Here is a 24962-nt window from a genome sequence, read left to right as displayed (position 1 = left end):
TAAAATATAATTAAAATATTGCTTTTAAAATACGGATTAAATAATGATTATAAATGAAATAATTCCTGTCTAAAACTTATTACCCGATTGATTCTATTTTCATAATCCCTTAAAAGAAATGACCACAATTGTGGGGAAATAGGTTTTATAGTGAGATCCCAATAATCATTAGTAAGATGATGCTAGATCTGAATAGATTAATGGTGCCATGGATTACTTTATGGCTTTAAAGGTAGTCGTTTACTATTAGTGGATGATGGTAGAGACGACAGCTGTAGCCTTAAATGAGACTATAGGGTGCCTCGGTAAGTGGTATCAGCTTGTTTCAGTATCTTACATATAATTGGCTGTGTATGAGCGATGCCAATCATACCTAGTTAGGGGTCTTGCACCTGCAGGAGCCTTCTGGAGCATTGAGTTTAATAAGGGAAGTATCGAATAAGCTGAATGACGTTTGAATGTGATTAGCCCAGGGAGACTGAATTTTTAAACATATATCATTAAAATGTTGCAACGAAGGGTGTGAAGAGTTGCCTTCTTTAGAATGGACCTCAACCGAAAATTTGAGAATCAGCTGTATAGTTTACTTGGTTAAAAGTTTTACCACTGTAAAATTTAAGAGTATTTTTAAGTAATAAGTTAATACTAAACCGCTACTTTGTAAGACTAATTATTGGGTGACCAGTTCAGAGTAGGACTGAAGGTAGTACTTTATTGCAATGATATCGATTTTGTTCATGATAGCTTTGATTAGAAGTAAATGAACTAAGTTTGAATACTTATTTTATAATCGAACTTATTAATTATCAAAGATTAATAAGACAGCGTTATTATTATCTAGCGATTAAATTATAAATTTCACAACTACATAAAAATTACTGGCTCAAAGCTTTAATTAATGAAAGAATGTATGCCACCAGGAATAGCTAATTATAAAATAACAAGGTTAACGAATAGGACATGAGGTATGTATATCCGATCGAAAATCTGATTAACGATTGATTCGGTAATACTAAACTACGTGAGTATATTTATACTTTGAATCGAGCTTCTCATCAACGATTGATGAGACACCATTATTATACGCGTATCTAGTGACTAAATAAAAAATTTCATAAATCGGAAAAAGATCGGGGCTTCAATTTCTACTCAATGGTAAAATGTGTATCGCTAGAAATAGATAATTTTAAAACAATAAGATTATCGAATATGATATATCCCAGAGGTAAGGTTTATTCGATGGAGATCTGATCAAAAATTGATTAAATATGAATGAACTACATATGCATTTTTATACTTATAATCAATCGCAGTTTTACGAACGATTGATTTTGTCGATTTTAAGATTGGCCAAATTTGGGTTTTGACCACAACATGTCTTCTTTAAATCGAACTCTTTCTTCAACGACTGATTCAGTATGAATAAACTACAATTGTATATTTATACATTTGATCGATTTTCTTATCGACGATTGATGAGGCAGTATGCATTCTATCTAGTGGTTTAATTTTAAATGTTATAAACAGAAAAAAATCGTAGCAGAAAGTTCTATTCAATAATTGATAGATTTTGCGTCACTGGAAATAGCTAATTCTAAAGTAACAAGATTAGTAAACATCATTTTAAGTATTGTATATCAGATGGAAATCCGATCAACAATTGATATGATGCAAATCATAGTTGTTATTATTTAGTGCAACGCCAATGTAGAATACATTAATGAATAAGGCCGAAATGTATCTTAAATAAATGTTAATTAGCGATTGATGTTGTCATAGTTTTGAGAGTAGATTTAAAAATCTATACAGTGTAACCAATTCTATCATGTGGATATTGATGTTGCAGAATTGGAAAGTGTTTTCAAACTTGAAATAGACTTTAGTAAATAATCGCCATAAAATCACAATAATCAAAAATGATGGCAAAATAGCGATGTATTAGAGATGAATTTATAGCGTAACGTCTAATTAGATAGATCTAACGTTGTGATAAAGTGATCTTCAAAACAATAAATCAAGAACCACAGTTTCTTGCAAATTTCACTTTATTACAGAAGTTAGGTTCGTCTGACTACCAAGGACTATCTGATTATCTGACAATCTTACACTCTACCTTACAAGTTAAGTTATTCTCGTACAGTCTTATAATAGTAATCTAAGCTATATTTGGGGCTGCACTACAAACGGAAAGCTGCTAATCTTATATTGGCAGATCTTATTCCTTATCAACAGATTTATACTGTATCCGCCATATCTTCTCAACACTAATCGATGAAGTAGTAAGATTTAGTAGATAGATAGTTCGTGTATATACAATAAGCCTGACGTAAACAAATGATAATTTATTTACCCCAGCCATTAGTATCTTGTTCTAAGCTCACTGTAATAAAATCTCAGCCCATTTTCTTCATAAATAGATAAATCTTTGGCTCTATAGTAAAAAATTCAGCCACTGTATTTTTACGTCAAGCAGATGCCAGTAAATAATAAGTCGCAAAGAAAGGAAGCAGTAAATTATAGAGGCATTGCATGACATGTGCACAAGCAATGAATAATGCATGATTATTTATTGTATGCAAACTATCGTAGCTTATCAATTCTATTTTCTAGGGTATACATTTAATTTACTGGGTATAGATTCCACTTGAAAATTACTGGTAGCATTTCGAAGAGTAAATCTACAGTACCACAGACTATTGCAGTGCTAGTATAGATCAGCTGAGACTTACAATAAATAAGGCTAAGAAAATGTTCGCTAAAAGCATGCTTAGCATTCATTTTATTTGAAAGTTGGAAGGGGAAATTATTACATATAAAGGCAGTCGATTGCTTAACTATTATAAGCTATGAAGTCATTCAGGATCTTGCATTGAATTTTTATGGTTATAATGCCACAGCTATAGCGTTTGCACAATTCTTGATGAAATTAAGATGTTTTTGACAAGCTAACGGTAGTTAATGATAAAGGACTTTCTAATTAAGTGGTTATTCGCATGTATTAACTTTTTTAATTCCCGTGCCATTTTAAGCAATAGCAGAGAATCTACTAATTTGATCGGCATAATCGCATTAATAAAATTTCTCCAATAACTGGATATAAAGTAATATGAATAAATTTCTAAGGCAACATGATACGCAGATCTGCCATCATAACTCTGAACTATGCAAACACTTTGAAACCTAGAGCAATCGTATTCGTAAATGATAATTTATTTTACTCCATTCCATTTCTCACTTTTGATATATATTCTAATAGATAATTAGAATGTAAAAGTACAATTGATTTATCATATAAAAGTGATTTAATCAGTAGGTTAGAATATTATATGTCAGAAAAATCCTATATCAGACTCAAATTCATTCTCATCCAAAGCGTTTTAAACTAACGATTCATGCTCGATCTTGAAACCCGTTCCATTCACGCATGAACACTCTCTTGAAAATCTCTTCACTTAAGCCTCTATTTATAATTTCCCTTTCATTCACTTACACTCTTAATTCAACTTTCTCACAAGTTATCATGATCGCCGACAAACTGCCCTAGTATAGGTGACTATAGCTTATAACATATAGACATTATGTGTAATTGACTTTGAATTTTGCAGCCATTGCGTAATGCAAATGTTATTGCTCAACTCAAAATCAGTCTTAATTATGACCTACTAATGTAAAAAAAATTGAATATCAATTGCATTTACTTTGAAGGCTAGAGCTACTTCGCTGGTATAATGTAGCCTTACAGCTTTAGAAAGAAATCGAGAATGATCATTCCAATTACACCGCATGTACCGAGGCTATTTTATTAACAATAATCCATGTATTAGTATAACATTCACCATATTAACATGGTAACTGTAAATTTTAATAAGGTCTTGTAAATAGAGTTGTACAATATCTTCTCTCTCATGAATAGCAATCGTAGCTTGATGTAAATTTACAAATCCCAATACTGAATGAGGAAAATAATCTCGCCCATACTACAGCAGCTACTGCAAGCTTCTCGAATGCTCTGGTCCATTTTATATCCATTTTAAAATAAGCATCTTCAGTGGGATAAAACGAAGAATTGGTCCAATGATCTACAATAATTTATTTGACTACTTTACTCTTCATATTTTCAATCAAAACCTAAACAGATCGAGTAGATAAACTGCACTTTAATTGCGCGGTAATTAATCTAGATATGATAAAATCCATCATTCTCTTTTTTTCATTTCATAATCATGAGATGCCGTAGTTATCGATGGAAACGGATTTACACCTACTTAAGCGATAATGCATGATATAAAGAAAGATTTACGTGGCCCTTAAAAATAGTTTGCTATTCGACTCTACCGCCATTGCCATCGATCAGTCTCTTAACGAGCCTGACCAGATGTAATTTTAATAATGTATCATACTAATTTATTTAAACTTGGAATAAAGTCTCTTTCTCATTCTTTCATTTTTTTCGATCATAACGTTCTGTAAACAATAAAATTAGCGAATTTAAACCTCTGATACATATTATTCAGTATTTCTACGCAAACTAGAAGAAAATCCTTGGAGATCATTTAGATAAATTTTCGCAGCTTTCTTCAACATATTGCAAAGGTGAAGAAATGGTGAGCAATGAATTTGTAAAGGAACGAAGATTAATCCGAAATATACACCTAGCGGAACGCTTGCGTAAGAATCTGAACCTGACCTTTCCAGTAAATCTAATCTCAAAATGAACAAGGTGCATGTTCTCCTAGGCAGTGGCAAGATCAGTAAAACTTATCTTTGTAACGATAGATTTTATAAATAATCTGATTTGCATTCAACTTCCCTATAACTCTGTATTCTTTATAAAGTAAATAACTTAAATTAAATTCTGTTACAATTTGAAAGGCATATATTGGTTCGCTTAGAAAAATCGTTGTGTACTTATAGACATAAAATAATTCTTTCAGATCGTCTTCAAATAAGGAAGTGAGAGTAAAATAATATAGTAATGAAATAACAATACAGAAGGATACCTGAAGATAAGATAGATGAAAAATGTCTTTTATCGTCCATTATGCTAACATGCTTAATATTGCTGGCAATGAGGAAAGCAAATTATGGAGTGAATGATTAATCTTGATGAAAGAGGCTGATGAGGAACGAATCGAGTTAGTCAATAACATTGCTCGGAAATAAGAAAGTATTGAAGCTGAAAATGATAATTTCTCTATCTCGTTTAGAAGGGTATATTATGATGGATGAGAATAGAAATTGTCTGTGTTAAGAGCCTATAATTTAATCAAGCTAAGCGATGATAGTCATCAAAACATTGCTGTTCTCTCTCAGTGCTTAAAAGAAATGATGATGGATAAAAATAAAAATAGAGTATGTTAATAGCCTAAAATTAAATTAGATTATGCGAAAGCAGTCATTAAAATGTTGCTAAGTGTTATCTAGCGATGTTTTTTTGAACAAATAATATTAAGTAATTTAATTATTTTCGGATCACCTGCCTGATAATCCTGTCAAAAAATGATTTATAAAGATCCTTTACCTTGCCATGACTTGATTGAGATGTAATTTGAAGATGGCTGCAATTGATTTTTTAAATGACACACTGGATAATTGAATAGTTGTTTCCTTGATCAGGAACTAATTTCAGCTTATAATCGTCTTGTTGCTGATCACGAAAATGATTCCAATTTGAAATCAATTGTAAAAGGAGTATTTCAAAAGGAGAGTAATTACCACTCCTACCTGTACTCTTCTATCAACGACTACTTGGATTACAAGCAATCTCCGTTTCTACTGTATTGGATTTTCAACAAACGACTAGGTAAAGATTATTTAAATTCAACCCCCTTCATGTAGACATCTGGACAACCGTTTAATAAATACAATAAATAACGTTACTAGCTATTATCTAAAGCGTCAATGATTACATTTGCTGATTGGATGACAATTTAATTACCCCTGATAACAATAACATTATTATAAATCTTTCTGAAAAATAGTCCAAAAGTTAATTTATTATGCACCATTATAGCAATCATAAAACCGTTATTGATCGTCATCATCACATCAATTGATTCTAATGATAATTCAGCTCAATCGAGCTGAATGATAATAAAATGCCTTTAAACTATCATTGCACGAGACTGATAAAGATTAACGGATTAGAATAGATGACGGCACTTTGCAACATTTTTCACCCTTTACAATGTTCGAAAAAAAATAAATAAATTGTTGTACTAGATTCGAAATGGTGTCACTCCTAGACAATCTTATCTAGTGGTCTGGTTTGAAAGATAGGGTTGATTCTTTCTTATTTCTGAAGAGAGGGTAAAATTGTTGAATAAGATTTAGTCCCATTTCCGGAGTTGTCATCACTACCATATAAGATTTTCAAACACTTTGAGGATAAATCATTTATTACAATATAATAATGTAGCGCTACTGCAATCATAACAACCGTTATTTATCATCATCATCATTATTGCAAGTGACTCTAATGATATTCCAATTCTGTTGAGCTGCTTGATCGCAAATATCTTTACAATGTCGTTGTATAAGACTGAAAAATTTAACAAGTTAGAATGACAGTGACACTTTGCAGCATTTTTTCACCCTTTATGATGTTACAAAAGAAACAGATTACCTACCAAACTAGATTTGAAACAGCTGGATACTTCAACTCTTACCTTCTAGACTGGCTTGATGGACCCAATTCTATCCTATTTCCGAAGAGAGGCTAAAATTGTGGAATAAGATTCGGGGCCGTTTCCGGAATTGTCATCGCTACGTTAGATGAAATTGAGTGGTATGGAAGACGAGCTATTTACGAGTATTATACTACAATTATGTACCGCTATTGCAATCATATGCTACTATTTATCATTATTACAATTGATTGGAATGATATTCCAGCATTATCAAGCAGCTGCTTGATAGCAAAATATTCTTATAATATCATAGTATAAGACTGAAAAAAAATAGCAAATATAAAATAAATGGGCGATAATTTGCAGCATTTTTTCACCCTTTATGATATTGGAAAGGAAATAAATTCGCTAGCATATTATACCCAATTTGGAACGGTGTCATACATTTAACTTTTTATCTAGTAAACTGCTTGAAAGATGGATATTCCTATATTTGTGTCGCGATTATTTCTGCCCTAAGTGGATTTCCATTGTCATACAGCACAATCGTGACTAAGATAGCATAAAACAAATCTTTAAATTATTATGGACTTCGGGATTCAGTATCCCTTAACTGCCTCTCGTGAATTTGGACGCCTTTGCTTTTTCTGCGTTAAACAACTATAGAACTCTCCTTTTATTTAGCTATCTGCCGAGCTTAAATACCCTTTGGTAGCTACCATCATGTTATGAGTTATAACAGGTCATGAAATTTAGTTCATGTTGGATAGCTAAATTAATACAAAAATTATTCATAATCTTAGATATATACTGAACGATTCTAGATAATTAGACTACAGTATGTTCATACACAGAACTATTCACAGTATCATCTATAATTGATTATCTTCAGTGTTATGTTCTTCAATAATAAGTTTACTCCGTGAATAAGATTGATAACTGCATTTTATTATTAGTTGATCGGTATTTATAGCTACACGAGGTTACACCTCGATACGATTACAGTTTATACTTCGCACTACAATTAGTAACTTACCAGTCCGCCTTTTACAATGTTATCACCTGCTGTATTACTAGTACTACCATACAATCATCATATAGGTACATATATAGTGTTTCCTTTATTTATGCCTTTATAGTTAAGATATCGTATTTAATCTATTACTAACTATATATATATATACAACATTCAGGATATTTATCACAAGCGTTACAAGACATAACACTTCAATCAATTAATATTAGCTACCTTATGAGAACTCCTACTGCAGCACTGCATAATATACTGTAACAAAATAACTACCGGAGTTCCTACTGTAAGTCATTATTAGTTACCCCCATATATAAATGTTAACCACCAAATTTAGTCGTTTATTCTTCACAGTGTTTCGTACCGTGATACCGTTGCGTTAACAACATGTCTGCTAATAGTAGGAGATAAAGTGTTCGTAAAAATTTAAGAGACCCTCTGAGATCATGATCATATCTCCGCTGTAGATTGTACCTTCTTAAATTGAAACAAGTATAAAATGACGCATGGGATACTCATTCCCGAAGTTTTCACGTAAAGTATATGACCTTTAAATTAGATAATGTCTTTCAATGTAGAGGCAAGAGTTTTAAACACTGTTAGATCACTTGACCGGATTGAGTTAGAAAACAGCAAGCATAATATGGACTGAATGAAGGCTTATTAACAGGTATACATACAATAGTAATTCAATCTCGATCAAGTAACGATTCATGTATAGATGATAATTGCTATTTTAAATCTAAATTTTATGCGTATTCAAGGAAAAACTAGCATTCAAATTCTGAACAAGAACATTGAAATGTAATATAAGTGCCATTCGAGTACATTATTGCCCTATGATGCATAACATTCACCAAATTAAATTGTACTATATTGGGCGTAAACTTGATGCGATGATACAATGCTTTTAGAGATGATTCAGCTTGATAATTTATTATATTTGGTTTATTAACCTCTTCTTTATGTCATAAGTATTATATTAGCTACTTTTACTTTCAACTATCTAACAAAGCCTTGCAGAACATTTTGTTATAACATATTATTCTTCGCAGAACTAGCCTATTGAGGCCCTTTTAAGAGGAACAATGTAAATTAGTAAAGGATTGATAATATTGCGTGATATTGAAACTAAAGGTATTAATTATTATGCCGCCACATCAGAAAATGAGAAGAAAAGTTTTCAATACGTTATCGTAATTATTTGTATCTTTTAATGAGAATCTTAATTATTTCTTACGGTTTTAATAGGTAAAATTAATCTGTGTTAAATTAAATAAATGATGTATGAATGTTAGGACTTTAGTATATTTTGGTTAAATAAATAATTGATATTGCTAGTCGATAGCAGGTAAAAAAGAATGGGCTACTAAACAGTTTTGCTTAAAAATATTAAAAATTATCATAAGAACTCCATTAATGGTCAAAGTTACGCAAGTATAAATAAGCAATGGTCATCGTGGAAATAAAATAGTCTTGAGCAGTTCTATTGTCATATTTTATTCGGAAAACTATTCTTTGATTAAGAATTATTCAAAGCTCTTGGAAAAGAATCGTTTTCGCTTTAGAAGCTTACTTCATTCAAAAAACTAAAGACTTTCCTAATTACTCATGTTCCATCCTGCTATAGTGTTTATAAAATGATATTGTAAATCCAGCTGATAATATATTTCATTGTGCAGATGAAAGATGAGAATTTCATGATTAGTTACAGCTGAATTGTTCTGTCATACATTGTTCTCATACATTGTTATTTTATCGTTTTTAAAATCGGTGACTATCCTTAGTAATTACAATCTATTTGCATACTTTCCAATAATTTTCTATTTGTCTGTATACACGCAACTGCTGTATATTAATTGTAAGTACTTTTAAAAGTTATTTATAGCGTTTTCCTAACATCTCTTTCTAGTTATCTTTGTATTAGACTTTCAAGCAGCTTTATCTAATTTCCTACCAAACTATTGCCTAATCAGTGTATCTCAGATTTCCTGAGATAAAATAATTTTTTCATACAGTAAATTGTTACCTCATTTAATATCCGAAAACGTTGCTGAACAATAATGTTCTCTACCTATTATGGGCTTCAAAGTCTTTTCTAGTAAATATTACATAATATAGAACTAATTGTGGAAATCCAAAATGATATACTAAATCTGAGCACGTAAAGACTTTCAATTTTCCCTTTCCATCACAAGAAGTAATTTCTAACCGATATTAGTTTAAACTTTCTTAAGAGAGATTGCTCTTTCGTATCTGAGAACTCTCTAGCACTTTATGTAATGTTGAAAATACTTTCGCACTGGCAGTATCGTTACATATCCTTTTGTAAGAATTGTTCTATTTCCTGAAAGCTGCATTGTAGGTTAGTTCTAGAAAATTGCTAAGATCATACTTGTTCTCGTTTCAAGCATCTAAGCCGTTCATTCTTATTTCTGCAGCAGAAACAACTACATTGTTCAATTTTCTGACGTAAATTAATTATTCGTCTTTAAATTGTCACGATAGCTTATTCGAAATAAGTAATATTTTGCTGAATAATGATATTTCGTGCCTGTACTGTCATGTTATTAAAAAATACCATACATACAGCAGAAATTATTTTAATTATGAAAGATAAATCGAGTTGGTAGCCTTTATATGTCTGAATATTTCTACTTTATCAATTTTTGCAGCAAAGACCTGTCTATTACCAATTACAATCATTCCAAACTACTTACAAATACTCTTTTTGGCGCGCATCTTTAACCAGCTACTCTTTTATACTTAAATTAGGATTAATATTACTTAGTAGTCATGATTCATTTGCAGGTCTCTCAACAGTAAACCAGCTGCTTCACAAAAATATTACATAAATCTTCGTATTAATCTATAAATTAGCTCAAGTAAATTTCTGAGATTTTAAATGCCACAAGTTCTGGCTTTTAAGCAATGCTATGTTGTTTCTGAAACAAAAATTTGCCATATGAATAATTTTCTTACATGCTTTAGATAGAACTGTTCTCCTTTACATTGTTTTCTGACTCACAGGTACTAGAGTTTGCTAAATAATAACATTCTCCACCTGTGATAAAAATTTATGATACAATTTTGTAAATGTGACAAAATTATTGTAGCAACCAGATATACAACCGATAGACTTCGAGAGTCCCAGATTATTATTTCCACAGCAAAAACTATAATCGTACCGATAATAATTCCTACCTAACTATTACGTTCACATATCTTTCTCCAATAACACTTTGCATTCGTAATTCTATATTATAAATCAGTGTAATGCGAGTAATTTGCTACCCTACGCATACTGAAGACATTCCTTAGTAAAGATGCAATCATTTTTTAACAACGTTATCCTTATATTAAGGAGTGTAGCAAAAGCTACTAAGTATGGAACCTCTAGGGTTCAAGAAAATATTCTGCATTTTGATTATTCTATTATATTTGCAAATTCTTTGAAATTTGTAGTTATTACAACTGAGATTGTGATGCAAGAAAATAATGGGAAAAGATTGTACTTTTTCCTTCATTGACCTATCAAATCCACTTTTAACTGGCTATTAATAGAAGTATCCTTCTAATGCTTGTTTTTGCATTACTTGTGTTGGCGTTACTTTACCTTTTTCCTATGGATAACTTTCTGACTAACGGGTGCAATTTTACTTTAGTTGGCTAGAACCATAACTACAGTTAAATTTAATACTATTCAACTACTTCATCACTAAACTATACCATGAATGATTTCCTGATACGGAGATTATCCTTAATTAACAAATGAATAAATTATTTAGCAGTCTTACCAGTAATCGCTCAAGAATACCTCCTAGAGTATATTAATTAATGAGGCGTTAGATTATCAACATCAATCTAACAACTATAAGGGCTAAAATATTAAAACAGCTTATTAAGTACTTAACTATGCACAGAGCATATTTATGTCGCATAAATGAATTAATTAACAAACTAGATGTTATGACTTTATTATCATTACGCTGATATGTAGATTAAATGAGTATAGCTCAAGATTAGAGTACTCCAAATTGAAATGTCTTCAAATGGTATGAAATTGACTATTATTCAACTTTGTAAGACAATAAATTTTTCTTCGCGTGACCCAGCTTAAAAATATCATGACACTTCACAAACTTGCTTACTTACGAAGTAGAATGTTTGATTCATCGAGCTAAATGTGAAAATATTGAAAATCAAGGATCCGGAAATATGCCATCTAGTAAATCTGTCAATAGCTTGAATGAATGTCTGCAGATTCATTTTGCCGCTTTTTTGGGGACAACTTCGATATTTATTTAAATAAATAGTGAATATTATGTCTAACCTGTAAACATTACTACAGAATTACCTATACGCTAGATATAAAAAGATAGTTTAAAATAGAAAATCATTGATCTAAAAATATGCCATCTAGTAGCAGTAAATCGGTCAGTAGCTTGGATGAATGATTGCAGGTTCGCTTTATTGCTTATGTCAAGGAATATTTCGATATTTAATAAAAGTTGAATACGATAGCCAATCTATAAACTGATTACGTTGTTAATTTATCAAAATAATAATTGCTTCGATATTGATGGTATGTGATTTAAATAAATACAAAAAAAAAAACAGGTAAAATATATAAATTGACAGTGTTCTCTCTTGATTATTTTATTTTAACTAATTATCAGAACGATGATTATTCTGATATCTATGCTAGAGATTAAAATAAAACGGAGTTGGAAAAGACCTTGGGCCTTTATTAAAATAAGCCTCGGCATTGATATTACTATAACATCTCATTGACAATAGGCTTTACTTGTTTACTATGTAAAAAATTTTGCTGATCCGTACCAGATGCCACATATGACAGGAAAAACTTTGTCTCTCATTAGCATTAAACAGTGATTTAATTTTCAAATTTAGTTATGTAATTTGTTACAATTTAGAGTTTGTTAGCAGAATAAAGTTGCTACAACTGTGACGAAAAATTTGTTCGGATGTCAAGAATGGTAATCTAATTAACCAATTGATGCAAATCAAAAGAGATCATTTTATTTTCGGTAGATTGTTTACGCGATCTTAAATAAGCAAAAAGGTAATTAATAGTAAAAATGCATTAAAAATTTAATGAAGAAGTGATCAATTATATGATCCTTTATCAATATTAAAATTTAAAATAAAATGTTTATCTACTATATCAGAAATAAATTAGACTTAGCGTACATTTGTCTTAGGTTATAAAATAAATTTTGATTCATCAATAAATTAACTAAAATTTATTGTACAATTTATACTAGTTTTAATTGTATAATTACTATTGTGTCGCAACGATATAAAACATATCTTCAATCTATTGCTTGCACAAAATGAAGAGACTATAATCGATGTAGACTGCCTTATTACACGTTTAAAGTAAAGAATTAAACTACTTGAATTGATTTGATCTGAAGAAACATATCTCTTAGCATTGTAATTAATCAGATCATACTCTTAATTTTTGTATTACAAATAGGATAAGGTGATCAATATTTGACTTAGAAAGTAATTTTAAAGCGAAAATGAACAACATATCCTAACTTAAACAATATCGTATAAGGTAGTAAGTCAATCTGATACAGCATACACTAATAGTGCATAATTTTGCACAACTTCTCATGAAACTTGAACTGAAGTGTTCTTGATGATGATTTTAGAGTAAGACTGCTAAATCTATTTTAATTATCTATTTACGATCGGATCATCATATAGGCTTGCTGCTTAGGTTGCTACCAATATTTCATTGTAACTATTGAATGCGAAATGATTTCATTTTTGCTACTATTTTTAGTTAATTTTAATAAATAACTAACATGCACTTTCTTGCACGTTAAATTGTATTCTTATCTCTACAATGCGACTCTATCAAATATTTATTTGTATATCTACGACTATATATAACTTCTAATCTATTATTAGTAACAAGTACCGTATACAGGCCTCTTTAAATGAAAGATGAACAAATTTAATTTTAGCTTATCTAGATATAGCCTAGATGTAGTTTCAATAATACTGTCAGTAAACGTAAATTTATCGTTACATGGTATAAAATCGGTTAATAATATTATTTAGCTTTAAGCTATACTTGTGGATGGGATTTTTGTCAGAGTGAATAAGAAAGATCGATTTAATCTGAATCATTCTCTACGGTTTCGTACTATATTCGTCCCTCATCGAACTAGAAATACTTCAATGTATTTATTGAGACTTCTGATTAATATCATCAAACTTATTTATGCGAATAAAGCAACCTAATGATTAAAACGGCTGTACTAGGAGAGTCTAAATTCGCTATAGTATCTACACAGTTTTAGCCCTGATACTGTACTCGTTCTTTTTATGAGGAAAACGATTTATTTATTCTTCAATGACATGACTTCATTTGTATCAATAGCTGTTTAATTGGAGAACGCCAACATATAACTAGAGAATAATCCTTTAAATATTTCGAGGACAAGAGGCCTAATTATCTCTTCAAGTTAGGCCGATTTAATGGTTTAGCATTCGAAAATGAGCTTCAGTTTTATTATCATAAGTATATACAGATTAATTATAATTATTGGAGCTTGATTGTGCTTATTTTAGATTGCATCTATCGCACATTACAGCTAAAATGTATACCGTACAAAAGCAGTAATGAGCATTATAGAATTTAAGAAAATTTGGAATAATACAATAGTGACTATCTTTCTCCAGTAAAATACAGAAAGTACCGTAACAGTGATAAGCATTGAGACGGAACATTGAAAGACGATCATCTTTATATAAACTTTTCTTTTTGAACCCTTTGAGTTAATGACAATACGTAAGTCAGGTAAGAAGGAATTCAGGTATAAAGTTATACGGCTAATACAATTCAAATATACATTGGCAAAGATTTCATAATATTTACAATTTCGTCATTTGAATATTTATAACTTGGAATCAGCTAAACTTAAATGCATAAATACTCTATTTGTCGAACAAATAAATAATATCTCACATTCTCAATCAGGGAACCACTTATTCCTCATCATTGGAACAGGAAAAGAGCTTCGATTAAAGTGTTTCGGCGTGAATGCAATTCCACTACGGAACTATCCACTATACATAACAATCGTCGAACGAATCATTGAAAAGAAAGCTAATATTAACTAAAAGTTTCTTCCAAATAGAACACTAGGACCAGATTGAATCGATTAGATTTTATGAAGGGACTTTTTAACTTTCTGACAAGGGACTAATAACTGCTTGTAATTCACCGCAAATACACCACTGACTTTGCGACACAAATGCCTCCACAAGAAGCTGCTATTGGGTAGTAACGACTACTGCCCAGGGTCATTACATGCCTTCGCTACAGTCGTTTTACTGATTAAGAAAATAAATTTCAAGCCGCATACCTAATAACAGTAATGATACATTAATTATCGAGTTAATCACGGTACCTATGATTTCCGGCGAATCGATAAATAAATTTTTTATACAGCAATATTGTTTGGTTTGAACAATATTTACCTCGAATGTACAATTGTTTGGAAGCGTTGAACGTGAACCAGTTGTTACAGGCTTGCCATCAATATAGACCGGCCTTCTGCCTTCATTTTTGACATGGAAAGTGCCATCTGGCTTTAATTTTATGTAGCCGTGTAGCCTAGATACTTTCCAAGCAGGTCCTTCAATGGATAAATCTATGTCAATATCGCCATCGGTAGCAGCACGTCCAAATGTCACCTATTTATTGATATAGCACATGTTAGAAAGTTGAGTTATTATTTCATTGCGTAAATATGCTAATAGAAATTACCTCTTTCTTTCGAATAAAATAGCGAACCAAACGTCCTCGTAAAACAGCTAGTGTATCGCTATCGAAATCGAATGTTGGCGTATCTAGGAGGCATTACGTTAAGACTATTACTAAAGACACTTAGCAATTAAATGTAATACGCATTAAAGAAGTAGTCGTTTACCATCGTCATAGATCTTGTCTAGTATTTCTTGCCATTTTGGCAATTCCGTTTCTAATTTTTTAATTTGTAATTTGCTTTTTCGATGGGCTATGGCTATTTCTATACATTAGTAAAAATAGTACATGTTTAATTAAAATGTCCTATCATGAAGCAGGACTATCAAGAGACATTAGAAATAATCCAAAACAAACCGTTATCTAAAATTTCATCACGATTTTCACTGTTGAGTAACAATGAGATAAATTAATATCATGCACATTGAATTAGTTTAGCGGCCAAATAAAAATGGACCTTCTACTTACGTCAGCTCCTCATCATCAAGTTCCCTTTCCACATCAGAAAATGATATTGTTTCGCGTTTACCAGAGAGTTCAACTATGAAAGAAACATATTACAGTATCAGTTGCTTGTCCCTCCTTCTCATTAAGTACTTATAAGTCTCGTTCTAACTTTGACTATTTCATAGGAGTAAATAAGAGCTTATTCACCTAACTGATCAGGCAAAAGGCGATACTGCCTCATCAACAACCAATGATTATATAAAGTTTTGGGTGTTCGGCTAGTATGAAATGTATCTGCATTGTCCATTAACATTTGCTTAAAGACATCTAATGATGGTGAATTAACCTACATAATACAAACATGGTGTTAGTACGAGTGGCTACATAAGCATCCATTATGCGACCAAGACACAACGCGTGAAAAGCTAGTTAATATACCGATGTTATGCCACCCAGTAGTTGTTGTTCTTCTTTGCTCCATAAGGCATTATTTTGAGCAGCAGCAATAGTATCTGGATGTAAAGGTTTAATAGCGGAAATAGCCAACCTGTTCAAAAAATTTGGACTGTAAGAAAAACTGGATATGGTACATATGTCCATTAATGACCATTTGTCAAGGTAAGATTACAAATAGACGATTGTGTTCAACATTAGGCGTACTTTGAAATGACTGGATCATATAATAGCGAATACCATCGCTCCTCGATGTCTCTTAATGTAAATCGACAAGAAAATTTGACAGCTAAATGTACCGCTGCTAAATCATTGGTCTAGATAAAATAGGAAGATCAAAGTTAAAACTATTTATTTCTATGCAACAGTAGGATGCACTTAAACGACTTGTAGGCATTTTCTAGAAGACTGGACATTTTTTAAGGTTAACCTGCTGTACAGCACTAATCAGAGCCAAATCATCGGCTGGTTTCCATCTGCCTAAGTTTTTCATTGCTTTGGATTGCTATAAACATTGATTAATGATTTGTTGTCAGTAGTATCAATATGGAGATGATGATTGAGCCTTATTTGTTATCGCAAGCATGATTACCCTTCCTTTTCGTTGCTTTTTGCCAGCAGGTTTGCTAACCTATAAAAGATATCAAGTTAATTATGATGTATATTTTCATCATTCGCTAATTTCGTTTATTATCGTATCGCTACTATGGGACCTGCATGGTGCAATAGGATCGTGAATATTATTATTAATAGAGACGATCAGTACCTTTTTATCTTTGATCACAACTTGAGGTATTGCAGCTATTTCATTGGCTGAGGCGATTTTCTTAGCAGTCTTTTTTAGGCTACTTTCAACCAATTCATCATCAAACTTTTTACGTTTAATCGATCGAGAAGAACTCCTCCTCGGCGCTCGGGATGCATGTTTATTACCATCGTCATCTTTGCTTTGTCCAGACGATGGAGTCGCTTCTTGTTCAAGCTTGTCACTATCTTTGTCCACCACTATATGAAAATTATTATTTTTAATCAAGTATCATCATCGTCATTGACTGTACCCCTAGCAATCTTGTCATACAATCAACATCCGTCTCAAGCGCAAGAAACACCAAGCTAGATGATATGCTACAATTTATTTTTTGGACATCCAATGCTCCTTATACTGGCGATACTACGTCTTGTTATGACTAAATTGATTGAAAGCTACATGCTATAACTTCAATCGTGTTCAATTTGGATACAAGATCGAAATGAATGTCAAGTCAATCATTCAGTTATGATGAACAAGCGAGCAAAGTATCGCTGATGAAGTGTTGTCCTTACTGACGTACTTCTGTACAGAATATGAACTGTAAATGGAAATGGAGCATCTCCACGATCAATACTATTGATATTTCAAGAACAAAATCAGGATAATATGCCATAACTTGTCGTATTTAGAGCCTAACAGCGATCAATAACTTACCAGGTGATTGGTCTTTATTGTCCGCCATTTCCAATCCAGGGATTTGCAGTCTTTATGACTAGCCTCGCGTTTGTGTTGCCAGTAGAGAGGGTACTGTTTGAAACGCTAGCTATGCGGAACATGCTCAGTTCTACTTGATCGCTATCTCCATTGGCCACGCGGTCAGAGTGCGCGTACTCGTGTTGTACAGTACAGTACAGTACAGTTCAGTACAGTACAGTATAAAGTACTGTAGTACCCGTAGAGTACTGTACGGTCTGTACCGTACTGTAAACTTGTCAAAGAAGACCTGAACAGATCACTCTTGGACGGACAGACCTTTTCGGCCTCATTTCTGTAAAGTGGTACAGTACAGTACAGTACGATGACCAGGTGTCCTGTATTGCACACTACACTACGCTGTCCAGGACTGCGCAGGACAGTATCACAGTTGCATCTAAAGAAGACCTGAACTGATCACTCTTGGACGGACAGACCTTTTCAGCCTCATCTGTGAAGTGGTACAGTACAGTATCATAACCAAGTGTACAATGTACACTCCACTGTCCAGTACTGCGCAGGACAGCATAACACTTGCAGCTCCTGTGAGGCTGTGACCAACATTAATTACATATTAAATGCTTATCGTATAAACTGTATTGTTTCCATACGGCAACAAGAAGTCGAAGAGCAACTGCGATAGCGGCTGCGCGACTTGAAAGGGTTAATGATGACAGCAGTGAAAATGTTGTCCATTTAGACCATAAACTGAATCCGATTTTGGGGGGAAATATTGCGATCAGATTTGTTTGTATTTGTACTGTATAACAGCTGCAGCTATAGTCTTGTAATCATCATGAAGGATCACAGCACTGTCAGTACTGTAAGAACTTTTTAGACTGTCAACTGTGAGTCATCCGAATCCAATTTTGGATTTTTCAATTTTCGGTTCAGATTTGGAGTCGGAAAACGGCGTCTCATACAACTCCAGTGTACTGTACTGTACAGTGCTTGTTATAAAGAAGTACAGTACTGTAAGTCACTTACAGTATTCATACTGTATAGTACAGTACTGTACAGTACAGTACTGTAGACTCATGTTTACAGTACAATAGCCTAAACGCTAGAGTGAAATGACCTGTAAAAATGTCCGGCTCTGACATTTCAGCCCTATTGATGATCGGTACCATGCCCCTTCCAAACTATCAATACCAGTTGATTCTAACCAACCAATATCATGATATACTGTACAGTATATGCTTATTACATTGGTGATTTGCCACTCGCTTAGTACTCTCACTTTGCTCAGTCCTTCGCCATTCTCTATGCAAGTGCAAGCTAATGTAGGCAGCCTCTGCTGACATGGCCATTGTTCAATTGGTCATACCGGGTAGGTAATGCAGTGTACAGGACAGTAATACCATACGTGGTGATGAAGGTGACTGACTTGCCTGTGGGTGACTTGGTGAACTCATTTACATTTCACGTGTAGTGTTCTGATTGGCTAGAACATCTTCTCCTAGGATAGTTGGCTGACTACAGTGCAAGGTACTGTGTCCAACCCAGCACAGTACTGTAAGAAAGCATACGAGAGTATCTCTTCTTCAGTGCGTAGTACTGTAGGGTAACATGAAGCCATTTGAGTAATGTCCTCTCATAATCGGAATAGACATACTGTACTACTCGCTCAATCATTCCCTCAAGTCCATACTGCATGACCTAATGGAGTCATTCGTTGCGTATGACTTTTGCCAGTCATTGGCTTAAAAGGTAAAAACTTCTACGTAGCAGCACATTCTACGAGAGGAAATTATCAACCAAAGGCAAGAAGAGTTGCAGTGTCTTGGAGACGACGACTGAATATTGCCATATAACTCCGTTCGATTCGGTGTGGAACGACTGGATCCAGCGTTGAAGAGTGTCGTAGAATCAAGGAGTGATATTCTGCCTTTGCTGAAATCGAAATTGGAATCTCCATTACTACAGGTAAGGGAAATGGCAATATTCAAATCGCAGTGGATAATATTGTAGGATGACAATGGTGTCAATTTGTGCTAATGATTGAATATTTTCAGCACCAGGTAACCTAGCCTAGTTATAAACGAGAGTCTATCTCTATTCTCAATGACATTAGCATCCAATGTTGATTTTTGCAATGTACTATGATATCCAAATTGGCTTGACATTTTTGATCCGGTGGATGACATGTCTGTTGATGACGATCTAGGTATCAGTTGACCTGGTAACGTGTACGATCATAATCCAAGTCCCCATTCTCGAGGTGATAGAGCTTACAAGACGAACTACAGTATTACTGATCATGATAGCAACCGAGCAATATTCTACCCGATTACACTGACTAGAGGCCTATTTGGAGATGATTTTGAAGTATTATCGATGTCATAAAGTGATGTGACTACAGCTGCTGCAATTTATCGATAATCAATATCTCCCAGTCAGCATAAATGAACTTCTATTGGCCTACAAAGTATAGCTTGAATAGACGCTTGACAAATGGACACATCATGTCTGCGATCATTATTGGCTCATCTAGCATTGATTGTCATATCTAAATGAAACATTAGCAATACTGTAGTCGTTACTTAGATTGGTTATCTCTATTGCTCGTCTATTCCCCAGATATTTCATGGGGCAGAAATTGAAAAGGAATCATTTATCTATCGCTTAATGTACACGGTCTATGCACAAATGAACTCTTGATAGGCCGATGTATTCCCATATTGCCTTAGTTGTTATTTCAAAATAAGCTTGTGGCAATAGCTTGAGATGAAAGGTATAAAAAGCAACTCTCCAATCTGTAATGCCTACTACATCCTCCTATTCCATTAGTCGATGGTTTACTTAGTACCTTTAAAGATAGCTGCAAATGGAAGGTATAGGAATCAACCTTCCAATTTGCAATGTCTGCTTGGTTGACCTTCATAGTGCAATGGACTTTATTTCATATAAAACCTGTAGAAATAGCTTAAGATAGAATGCATAGAAATCAGCTCTCCAATTTTCAGTGCCTATGAACACTTTGGTCGCTGCTGCATTCTTAGATTGCGTTAATAAGTAATTTTCTTCATAAAACTAGAGGAATAGCTTAATAAAACGGTCTAGAGATCACCTCTTCAATCTTCAGTGGCTTGTGTACGGTAGTCTTATATTACGTTAGTTGTAGATTGAATTATAAGTGATTTTTGGCGTGTTTAGTCATTTTATTGTCTTTCAATTCCGGTATCATTCCCATAAAGCTATATATAATACGTATTAGCAAAACCGAAATCTTCAAGACTCCATACAGCCTCGAATTATACATATTTGAAAATATGGACTGAATGGATTAAAACATCAACGTAGGAATGAATCCTATTTTGATACGGACATTTATCCATTTAAATTTTCTTCTTCCAGTTTACCGTCAATAGCTCTTTATAAAATCTGCATGATACATGTAATATCTCTCTGTACTATAATTCTGTAATTACAATCATTAATGAATGAAGCAAAACACTAAAATACTTCAATGGATAGCTTATAAATGTAGTAGTCCAGATTCGATCTATCTTTGCTTTAGCTCACAAAAAAATAAATTTTACAACTACCGTGACCTAACCAATGACTTGTTTTAATCGAAAAATCTCACATTTTTTACAATCTTACCCCGCAAATAGATATAGAACTGGTAGAGAATCCATCATGATTCAGATACACAAATTGGTTATACTGATATTTATAGCGTCATACATCTTGCCAATTTTAGCTGGGTAAGACATTTTATGATTTGAGGTTCCACTTTGGTAGCCATGTGCAAATTAGAGAAAATTAACATGACTGTGTTACTTGCAGGCGAGATTTCTATAAAATTTTAGGAGTTGATCGCGATGCGACTTTAAAGCAAGTCAAGAAAGCATATCGAAAATTAGCAATAAAGTATCATCCTGATAAGAACAAGGATGATCCGAAAGCTCAGGATAAATTTCAAGATATCAATGCTGCGTACGAGGTTGGACCATCAACCTTTGGATGACATTAATTATCCCACTTTCTATGTAGTAGTTGGATAGTTCTTGTTTTCTTCGTATCTTATCATATATCTAATTTTCATTAGGTTTTATCCGATGAAGAAAAACGAAAAACTTATGATAGAAGTGGAGAAGAAGGCTTACAGAATTTAGGCCAAGGTGGCGGAGATCCTTTTTCTAGGTATGCGAAACATTAGAAGCAAGCACACTTGTCAATAAACCTAACCACAAGTATTACCCGGTAATCATTATATGTGAATATGGTAACACCATTTATTAAACAATCTTTATTTTGTAGCTTTTTTGGTGGTTTCGATGGATTCGGCGGTTTTCATTTTGGCAACAATCAGCAAGGAAATCGCGAAATCCCTCGAGGTGGTACATTAACTATGGATTTATATGTCACATTGGAAGAGTTATATAATGGCGATTTTATCGAGGTTTGATCTTTATCATAAAGTTATTGATAGCATCAGACCACGTTTTTTACTGTTGTAGTATTAAACTAGTGGATCTTCAGTTTCATCTAGCCAAATAATTTTCATCAATAGATTATCCGTACTAAGCCAGTGGCTAAGCCAGCATCGGGTAAGAGAAGATGCAACTGCCGACAGGAAATGAAAACTATCCCGTTAGGGCCTGGTCAATTTCAGGTATAGAATAATGCCATTGTGTGTAATTTGGTCAAGTAATACAATCAAAATAACTGACTTAATTTTGGTTTTCCGGTAACAGATGATTAATCAAGAAGTTTGCGATGAATGTCCTAACGTAAAGTGAGTTACAATCATTATCTTAGGTGTGCATATGTGTCTGTACCTTTTGTTATAACGGTCGGTTTAACTATTTTTTAGATTTGTAACTGAAGATAAGGTATTGGAAGTAGAAGTCGAAGTAGGCATGCGAGACGGCCATGAATATCCGTTTATAGGGGAAGGTAATTCAACGTTATAGAAAATTTACATTATCTATGTAATACAACAGCTGCTTGATTTCAATCCTACATTGCAAGTTATGTTGATAATTATCACGGTATTTAACTAAGCAATGATAATTTCGTGGTAAAGGTGAACCTCATATTGATGGAGAACCTGGAGATCTCAAGTTCCGTATTCGTGAAATGAGGTACAACAGGACGAAATTTTTACCTGAATTTGCGTACTGTCTCGTTGCCATAAATTATTATTAACAAATGAATATTGAATTAAGGCATAAGAAATTTCGACGTATCGGAGATGATTTATACACTAATATCACCATTTCGCTATTGGACGCCTTAAATGGTTTCACGATGAATATCGATCATCTTGACAATCATAAGGTAGGACTTTAAATTATAAATGAAGATTCATATCCTGTTTCTTATTGCAGATATAATAAACTTACTAAGGTGATATAAACTGTGCATAAACACTTTCCAGGTTCAAGTGAAACGAGAGTCTGTGACGTGGCCTGGAATGCGAATGCGTTTAAAAAATGAGGGAATGCCAAATTACGAAAATAACAATATCAAAGGATCAATGTATATAACATTTGATGTAGACTTCCCAAAAGATCGTGAATTTACGACAGCGGATAAAGAAGGTGAACAACTCTCACTTCAACTAGCTATGATTTGATGCATTTTATGTCGTAATGTAATATTGTCTATTTAGAAATTTATCTGTGCTTTTTGCGCTTGTTTGTTAAGCGATATTGATTATTCTATTACAGCGATCAAGAAGGTCCTGCAGCAACCAAGCTCGCATCAAATTTATAATGGACTATAATATCCCCCACTTTGTATTAGAAACAATAAATCGATCCCGTAGATCAACTTTTAGGATTTTATTTTATACTTTGGTATTACCATGTATTGATTGCCGTCGTGCGGTTGTACTAAAGTTGTTAGCAAGATATTTTTGAGTGCGAATGTAGTCTGACTGCTTGTAAAATTCACTGCGCTTTATTCATATACGTGTATGCTACCCACACCGCGTTACATCAATACCAATTATAGTGAAAATTACCTTTTATCTACCAAATAAGTATACATTTGTGATTACCTCAAAAAACTATTAATTATCAGGATTATCAATAACGACTGATGGTATAACGGTCCTTCATATGTGAAAAATATGACCACACACTGTGGAAGACTTGGCAGATTATCATGTGTCATTAACGTATGCCTATAAGCCTACTGCATACGTATACCACCTCATGTGAGATGGTGTTTGCTGGAAAGCAATTTTCTTTGCAGAGATTTTCGTTATAAATAAATGGTCTTTCAATCATTCTGAGTTAGGCGTGAAACTTTATGATGGCGGCGCTATCTTTTGTGGAAATATTATGTCGACAAGCGTAATAGTCAGACAGATAGTAACAGCGTTTCATAAATATATTTAGAGCTATGCAACGTTTGATTGATTTAATGATGTCATCAATCTGTGCTTTTGAATCAGGGCAAGACCATGCACCACTTATATTTTGAGTGGTCCAAAACAACACCACGCCTTTCAATCACTGCAATAGCCCTTTTACATTAACTTTAATCCAGCAGTTTATGAGTTCAATGACTATTATCGATTTCACTAATCTTGTTTATGAGCCCGGACTAAGCTCTGAGTTTTAATGACAACAGTTGCTCTTTAAAAAATCACTTTAATGAAGTAGTTTGTAAAGTTAATGATTATCTGCAGCCAATTAGAAACTGTATAGCTTTCTGCTCCATTTATAAAAACTGGTCTTATGTCTCGTTTCGAGACTTGCCGTAAGTGTATCGCTATTGTGTATTACTATTAACGCAATAGCGCTAATTTTATGTTAACTGATATTATTGCAAGCCGATGATTGGAATGAAAGATGCCGTATCAAAATAGGATCAATTGCGACGATAATAAGAATATTATCTAACCTTGCTAATGGTAACAGGGAGTAAAGCCTGCGGTTGGTTGAAGAAATGAATCCATACGATACAGTCTCACGCTAACTGATATACAGAAATGGATAAATTTATGCTTATGATCTTTTCCTTTCCCAAAACATCAAATAATACGTCAATACTTTGACGCGTTGCTAAATGAAGAAGTACGCCTGATATCACGAGCATGAGTTCGACTAACCAGAGTTGTCAAGTACG

The 24962-nt window shown here is 33.1% G+C and overlaps 2 protein-coding genes across 2 annotated transcripts; one reads left to right on the top strand and one right to left on the bottom strand.

Moving 5' to 3' along the window:
* Positions 1-14993: 14993 nt before the first annotated feature.
* Positions 14994-17276, bottom strand: TRIADDRAFT_30763 (uncharacterized protein; the record flags this gene model as incomplete). The annotated part of the gene is made up of 11 exons (XM_002116366.1): positions 14994-15068; positions 15184-15399; positions 15473-15555; positions 15636-15734; positions 15827-15855; positions 15938-16010; positions 16124-16262; positions 16355-16463; positions 16577-16686; positions 16800-16864; positions 17075-17276. Coding segments are annotated over 11 exons (1200 nt in total), but the record flags the coding sequence as incomplete, so codon positions are not given.
* A 3390-nt stretch (positions 17277-20666) lies between these two features.
* On the top strand, positions 20667-23610 carry TRIADDRAFT_60480 (uncharacterized protein; the record flags this gene model as incomplete). Its single annotated transcript, XM_002116466.1, has 12 exons — positions 20667-20707; positions 21491-21583; positions 21666-21822; positions 21928-22022; positions 22140-22281; positions 22393-22494; positions 22577-22617; positions 22696-22778; positions 22909-22966; positions 23051-23162; positions 23263-23425; positions 23555-23610. The coding sequence occupies 12 exons, from the start codon at positions 20667-20669 to the stop codon at positions 23608-23610; spliced, it is 1143 nt and encodes a 380-aa protein (XP_002116502.1).
* Between the last annotated feature and the right edge of the window lie 1352 nt (positions 23611-24962).

This window comes from Trichoplax adhaerens, genomic scaffold, assembly GCF_000150275.1.
Source record: "Trichoplax adhaerens TRIADscaffold_15 genomic scaffold, whole genome shotgun sequence".
Lineage (NCBI taxonomy): Eukaryota > Metazoa > Placozoa > Uniplacotomia > Trichoplacea > Trichoplacidae > Trichoplax > Trichoplax adhaerens.
Note: the sequence above shows the minus strand (reverse complement) of the source record. Positions and strands in the feature narration are given on the sequence as shown.